The sequence below is a fragment of the Boleophthalmus pectinirostris genome, unplaced genomic scaffold (genome assembly GCF_026225935.1).
Source record: "Boleophthalmus pectinirostris isolate CB_2022bp ecotype Guang Dong unplaced genomic scaffold, ASM2622593v1 HiC_scaffold_18, whole genome shotgun sequence".
Taxonomy (NCBI): Eukaryota; Metazoa; Chordata; class Actinopteri; order Gobiiformes; family Gobiidae; genus Boleophthalmus; species Boleophthalmus pectinirostris.
The window spans coordinates 2,945,179-2,952,948 of NW_026571133.1; the positions used below are offsets into that span (position 1 = coordinate 2,945,179).

At 41.6% G+C, this 7,770-nt stretch overlaps 1 protein-coding gene across 1 annotated transcript in view; it reads left to right on the forward strand.

The window, feature by feature from the left end:
- Positions 1-7,481, forward strand: part of LOC110160009 (lysine-specific demethylase RSBN1L-like) — a 97,619-nt gene extending 90,138 nt beyond the window's left edge. Inside the window, 3 exon segments of the mRNA XM_055153821.1 lie at positions 1,022-1,192; positions 2,734-2,842; positions 5,961-7,481. Coding sequence (XP_055009796.1) covers positions 1,022-1,192; positions 2,734-2,842; positions 5,961-7,481 — 1,801 coding nt within the window.
- The last annotated feature ends 289 nt before the right edge of the window (positions 7,482-7,770 follow it).

Sequence of the window (7,770 nt, forward strand, 5' to 3'; positions counted from 1 at the left end):
ATATTCCTTTATACCACTGGGTGACAGTTGGTGGCTTCTCTTGAATCCAGTTAAACAGCACAAATAGTAATTTAGCTACTAATTTTAATTTACTTGCAAATGCGTATTTAACGATGACTTGTACAAGAAATTCCACGCTTTCCGTTTTGGTCGGGACAAGTGTGAGTCCATGTGCACAGTGTATAAAGCAGCACATATGTTTCGGTGTCCAGTGGGAAAAAGTTCACCAGGACACCGAAAAACATGAAAAAGTTTTTCCAGGTGAGAGTCGCTCAATGTGGATGACGAGTCCCCACCTCCCTCCCCCCGTACGGTGTCCTGGTTTTGACAAACGCAAATATGGTCACACTAACCTGTATTCACCTGAGTCATGTCTTTTAATCCAACAGAAATTGACCACATCAGCGCAGAAGAACTGTTTTTTTTTTCTTTTCTTAGTTTATGCAAATTAGTCATGCGGTTTTAAGTTTTGTTTCTGTGAGACTTTAAAATTAAACACATTATAATGTCAAACGGGCTGATGTGGCTCTAGAGTCGTTACGGTTTATATGTTGTAAAGTTGAATTTATTTATGCAGATTAGTAGTGCAGATAGTAATAATAATGATGATCATTTTAATATTAAAACGTTAATGATTAATCGATAATCGATCGTTAATTCTCCCGACGATCGATTAAGAAAATTTTAATCGAATGCCCATCCCTAATTGGCAACAAACAATTCAGCTCACCTGTTGTATTTCCACCACAGTCAGCCCTTTTTTTGGTCACATTCTGTTAAAATAAAGGCTCAGATTAAAGCCTAACTTGAGTAACCGAGCTCCAGACAGAGCAGTGCCTCTAGTTAGCTTCAGCCGTATCAATTGTGGATGTTTCGGGTTGATGGAGGAAAACCCACCCAGTCACAGGGAGAACATGCAAACACTGCCAGAGCTGGGACTAAACAAGGACTCAAGAAGCACTTCATATTTGTTTATTTGTGTGTTTTTTAAATATTTATCTTTCTGTTTTTTTCCCCTCAGCTCTACAAACGAAGTGAAGAACCTGCTGCAGTCCATGCCCAGGACCAGTGAGCCTCGGGAGATGCTGTTCGAGGACAGGACCAGAGCCCACGCCGACCACATCGGGCAGGGCTTTGAACGCAAGACCACCGCCGCCGTGGGGGTCCTGAAGGCCGTGCGCTGTGGGGACGGGTGAGGGAGCGGCACTTTTGCTCTGATCTGTTCACTAGAAAATTGTTTATGAATCAGTTCTACAATCTGATGATGTCGTGATTTCAGATGGAGGACAGGAGTGTAACAACTTTTTTTTTTTTTTAATAACTCTGTTTTTATTGGTTTTAAGTAACATTTCAAAACATACAAAAACAATATAAACTCAAAAACAATGTAACAACAGTCTGGAGTTACAGGTTCTTATTTAAACATGCATTTGGTATTAACATTTTTATGTACTATGTTATTTTACTGGTGTCACTTATGAATACATTCCACTTTTCCTATTGCTCATCGTAGTTGCTCATTGCTCATCACCTTTCAGTTTAAAATTTTATGTTATTCTTTCCATCACTGAAATATTCTCCACAATCCTCATCCAGTCTTGTTGTGCAGGTGGATCTGGGTGCAACCACCTCTTTGTAATTCCCCTTTTTAGATGCAGCTAAGACCATTTTTGTCAAATACATGTCCTCCTTCCTTACTACACCTGATATATTTCCCAGATACATCACCAGACATGTGTTTGGAATTCCATATCCCAGAAAACTAGTTAAGGTTGTGTTGTAACTCTTTTTTTTTTTTTTTTGAAGAAGAAATCTCCAAACTTATCCATAAATCCATTAATATTTAACCTTATTATTTCTTTCCACAAACTTGCCATATTCCTAAGGCTCTTTCAGCTGATATTAATCATTTCGTAATAATAATAGCACCATAATGGCATCACTTCTTTGAAGCTACTTAAAAAAAAAAAAAACCTGTTAACTAGGGTTGTGCAAAAATATTGAAATATCCATATATCGTATCGTTTAATGTGATGATACAGTATCGATATTATGGGCTGCTGTATAGATGTATTTTTTGGTATATTTGACTAAATTATTTTGTTACAGCTACAGTTTTTTCGCTTTTTTAGAGGAAGGAAACTCGTTTAAGCAACACATTTGATCAAAGTGGGTGTGTTTTATATCAACTTTGCACAAGAAGTGGTTTAATGCTTTTAGTATCACAGCCATGATTTAGAAACAATGTTTTATTGAACCGTATTGAATCAATTGGAAATATATTGTATCGAATCAAAAGTGCACTTTATCGAAATATGTATCGTATCGTGGCCTATGTATCAAGATATGTATCATATCGTCAACTTCTTAATGATACCAGCCCTACTGCTAACAGAGAAGAACTTTGTGTTTTTCTATTTCCCATTGATTATATGACAGTGTCCAAAGAGTCCTAGTTCCTTTTGAGCACTGTTGCACATTTACATGTATAGCAAATCTAATATTTTAAATAAACAAAAGAATAAAGTGAACCTGATCAATTTAAATGTTAAACGTGTACCTACCTATAAATGTGAAACAGTAATTTCAATAACCCTCATGTCCATGAAATTAAATATTACTTTGTATTTTTAAAAGTCCATAAAATGTGTTCAGAAACCCAGAAATTAAATCTCTACAAAAGAATTATTATTAGAAATATAAATAAAATCCTAACATCCTCTGTGTTTCCAGCTCGGAGCCGTCTCGAGTGACCAAAGACGTGATCTGTTTCCACGCTGCGGATTTCCCCTATGTGGTGAAGAGGCTGCAGCTGGACCTGTACGAGCCGCCTCTCTCACAGGCAAGAAACTCACACTGTTTATCGTCATCATAAACACTTCTCTCTCTGTGCGTGTGAGGTGTGATAGTACAAGTATATTTTCGTACACTTTCTTCCTGAAACGACTTAAGTAGATGTAACTGATCACTGCCTACCAAATCTGATTAATGAAAATGTGTGTTGGATGCTGCCACTTGCTGGACAGATGTTGAACTGCAGGGAGTACAGCAGGGATCTGTACAACTAAAACAATTTAATCTGTACTGAAAATGTGTACTTTTTAAACTATTCATGAGAGAAAGTGAAATCCTGTACTGTACATAAAAGAAAATACAAATGTAAATAAGGCTGGATCATATTTTTAACAAATCCTGATGAATTGTGATCCCGTTGTGTGTAATTTATGTCAAACTCAGGCCCGGGGACCAAATTTGGGCTTCGATATAATTATATTTGGCCCGCGAGATCATATCAAATGTATATTAGAGCTGGCCTGCTGACCAGTATGGCGCATGCACCTCTAATACTACAAATCCCAGAATGCTTTGCAAATGTGTTGCCGCATTTTGACGTTTAACGACATTTAAAAGGAGTTTAAAAGCTACAGATTACAGCTATAGAGACATTATTTATTTAAAATGTTGTTTTTATTTTATATTCTGCTTGTTCTGGATTCAATGTTAAAGCAAAACTATTATTAAACTTTTATTTTAATAAGAAAAAGTTTAACATTGCATATCTCAAAAGAAGAGAAAACTTGCAGATGTTGTTGAATTTTCAATAAATATTTAGTTTGGCCCACGACTTAGTCCCAGTTTTTAATTTTGGCCCTCTGTGAATTTGAGTTGGACACTCCTCCTGGAATATAACTTTCAGTATTATTTTCTTGAACAAAAGCAACACAGACTTTTAATCATTGCCTCTTAACACAAAGTTGGATCTCTGCTCTAAACCACAACCTTTTACTGGCTGCTCTAAACCTCTCCATTAAAGAGAACCAGGCTGATTGATCTTTATTAAAATATGATTAATAGCACAGCTCTAGAGGGAGATGGGTAATGTTAGACTTATGTATAAATACGCTCATAATGTTCCTCTGTATTCAAATTAGAATCTTATTTTAGAAAACACATCACGGTTCAGTCACTATCTTGAGTAACAACAGTGCGTGACAGCAACGTCTTTCTTCTATAAATGACATTTTCTATAAATAAATACTTAATAATAATAACTGATTCTGAAAAACATGTTTTGAAGGGACAGTCTGGAATTTTGGACATAGGACCTCATTTCCTAGTGAGTCAGAGTGTTAGAGACATGTGGAGACACTTTTTTAAATATTCCATCCAGTCCTCGTATTTGCAGAGGTCACTGGTGCTAGACTAGTGCATGTCGGTGGTCATAGTTATCCTGCCACTAAAAACAGTCTTACCCACTCCACAAAACACCCCAAGCAAAACTATTATTACGCCAGACTGTCGTTGTGAATGTCTGTGTCAATAGACTGTACTTCCTGATAGAAAGTTTGGCAACGGCAGAATGATATATGAGAAAATAGTCCCTCAGCATGCGACGATTCATGTGATGCAAGGTTAGTTTTATTTCAAACATTATTCTATCAACACAGACATTTACATAGACAGTCTGGTGTAATAATAGATTTTCTTCGGGTGTTTTGTGGAGTGGGTTTTAAAGTGTTTTTTAGTGGCAGGAAAACTCTATTGTTAAACCACTTCTTGTGAAAGGTTCATATGAAACACAAACAGTTTAATCCTCAAAACAGTGAAAATGTCAAATGTGTCGCATAAACAAGTTTCCTTTCTCCAAACCAGCAACAAAACTGTAGGTCTGTAACAAAAGTATTTAGTAAAATACAACAAAAAATACTCTTGATGATATATTGATACAGCAGCCCACGATATCGATGCTGTATCATCACATTAAACGATATGATTCATGTGATGCAAGGTAGTTTTATTTTAGACATTATTCTATCGACACAGACATTTACATCGACAGTCTGGTGTAATAATAGATTTTTTCGGGTGTTTTGTGGAGTGGGTAAGACTGTTTTTTAGTGGCAGGATAACTCTTTAGCGACCTCTGCAAATACAAGGACTGGATGGAATATTTTTTAAAAGTGTCTCCACACGTCTCCAACGCTCTGGATCATGAGGAAATGAGGTCCTGTGTCCAAAATTCCAGACTGTCCCTTTAAGTTATCTGTTGCAGTTGTTCTGAGAAGCATTGCGATTGTGATAACATTTGCGATTTTTGTAGGATTCTGTTCAAAGTTCACATTTTGAACAAGTCCACAAGAATGGTAATAATGGCACCATAATGGCATCACTTTCTTGAAACTATTTAAAAAAAAAAAATTAAATACCCTGCTAACTAGGGGTGTGCAAAAATATGGAAATATTGATATATCGTATCGTTTAATTTGATGATCCAGTATTGATATCGTGAGCTGCTGTATTGATATATCTCCAAGAGTATTTTTTGGTATATTTTAAATTATTTTGTTACAGCACTACAGTTTTGTTGCTTGAAACTCTTTTATGCAGCACATTTGACATTTTCAAAGTTTTGATGAGTAAAATCTGTGTTTCATATTCACTTTGCACAAGAAGTGGTTCAACAAAGACTTTTAGTATCACAGATATGATTTAGCCTTTATTGAACTGTACCAAATCGATTTGAAATATATCGTATTGAATCAAAAGTGCACTGTATCGAGGTATGTATCGTATCGGCAACTTCTTAATGACACCCAGCCCTAGTCTCCAACACCTTGGCTCACTAGAAAATCAGGTCCTATGTCCAAAATTCTGCACTGTCACTTTAAGATTGTCTAAAAGCTCAACAAACTCACAAATCAGCTCACCTGTTGTAGTTCAGGCTAAGTCAGTTCTTCTGGTCAGATTGTGTTAAATTAAAGCTGAGATAAAAGTCTAGTTTCAGACAGAGCAGAGCCTACAGTTAGCGTCAGACCCCAGAGAATGTTGAGGCCATCAGCTGCAAAGCATCAATACAAATCTTGTTAAACTCCATTTGAAACTCTGAACCTAATGTCATAATTGGTTCATTCAAAGTATAGATCAGACTTGTAACTCTTTATTTTTGTATTTTTTTGCAGTGCGTTCAGTGGGTGGACGACGCCAAACTGAACCAGCTGCGCCGCGAGGGCATCCGGTACGCCAGAATCCGCCTTTGCCACAACGACATTTACTTCATCCCCCGAAACGTGGTCCACCAGTTCAAAACCGTCTCCGCCGTGTGTAGCCTGGCGTGGCACGTGCGCCTACAGCAATACCACCCCGAGCAAAAACCCGAGCAGTCCGAAACCAGCGAGGAGACTGAAACTGAGGAGGACGAGGAGGAGGAAAAGGTGAAGACGAAAATCGAGGAGGTAGCTGTGGAGATTAAGGAACCAAAACAGGAAGCGGAGAAGGAACGGAAGGTAGTAAAGGAGCGAATCAAGAAGGAGGAGACGGAAGAGGTAGGGCATAGGACTTTACCGAGCGTTAAGGTTAAACAAGAGGAGGCAGTTCTTCCAAAAAGTCCACCCGCTGCGTCTGTGGAACCGAGCAAAACGAAAGAGGAAAAAGACAGGACTAAAATCAAGGAATCGTCGAAAAGCAAAAACGATTCACCGGTTGTAAAGGTGAAATCGGAGCAGGTTGCAGCTACGAAGTCTGTCACTCCAACTCCTCTCTCTCCACGACCAAAAGCGTCAGCAGCAAAGCACTCCGAATCGAAAACAACGATGTCTTCCAAAAGTTTGACGCATGAAACAACGAATCGCGCGAAATCGCCGATCTCTTCGCCTTCTCCAAAGTCTTCCTCATCGCAGCTACTTTCAACTCCAACAAAATCGACTCCGGTTTCGTGTCCTACCACTTCGGCAGCAGCTTCTCAGCCTTCCTCAAACGTTGGAGCGTCGTCGGCCGCCAGTCAGACTTCTTCGAAAACCGCAACGGATTCAGCGCGGACAACGCAGCCTCGTCCTCCTCCCTCTTCTCCATCTCCGTCTTCGGTTAGTTCGTCTTCCCAGCCCCCGAAGGACGCTAAAGACGGTAAAGACTCTAGGACGTTTCTGGAGACGAGAATCCCGCGGATTTCGCAAGAGAGGAGCAAGTCGACGGACGAGAACGCGACGCAAAAATACGCGCCAAGCATTTCGGAAACGCGCGGGAATTTGATATCGGAAAATCGGATGCTTCCATTGCCAGACGTAAGGACGCATTCGGACAAGTGGTCGCCAAGGACAGAGCAGCATTCGGTGACCCCCGCCAGACCCCTCTCGTCCCGGGTTGTACCTGCAGCAATACGCCCCCCAGCACATCCACAACCACCCGCCTCCTCCTCTTCCTCCTCCGCAAAATCACCCGCCCCCGCCCATCCCGCCCATGATGCCCCCGTCGTACTCGCACCTCATGCACCGACCCCCGCCGATGTACCCGCCCGCTTCCGTCCCGCCCCCTCTCCAGCCTCCCCCGCAACCTCTGAACCCGTACCTCGGCCAGAACCACCACCTGGGCCACCTGCAAGCGAGCTCGCCGTCCCAGTACTACCCGCCGCTGATGCCCCCGTCGCACAACGCAACCCCGCCCCCGCCGCTGCCCCCCCCCTCCCCCGCCGCCGCCGCCGCACCTGACCCACCCGTACCCGCCCCAGCACCCGCACTTCGGCTCGCATCACCCGTTCTTGCCCCCGCCGCCCCACCCGCCCCCGCACCATCACCACCACCCGCACCCGCACCACCAGTTTCTATCGCAGCCCCCGGGACCCTATTCGATGCCGCCTCAGTACCACCAGCCGTACCCGCCCCCCCCGCCCCCGTCCACCTCGCCCCCGCCGCCCCCGCCCCTGCCCCCGTCCATGTACCCCCCCGTGCCCATGCATGAAGACTAGTTTTGTACATAGAGATATTGTTTAAAATGACG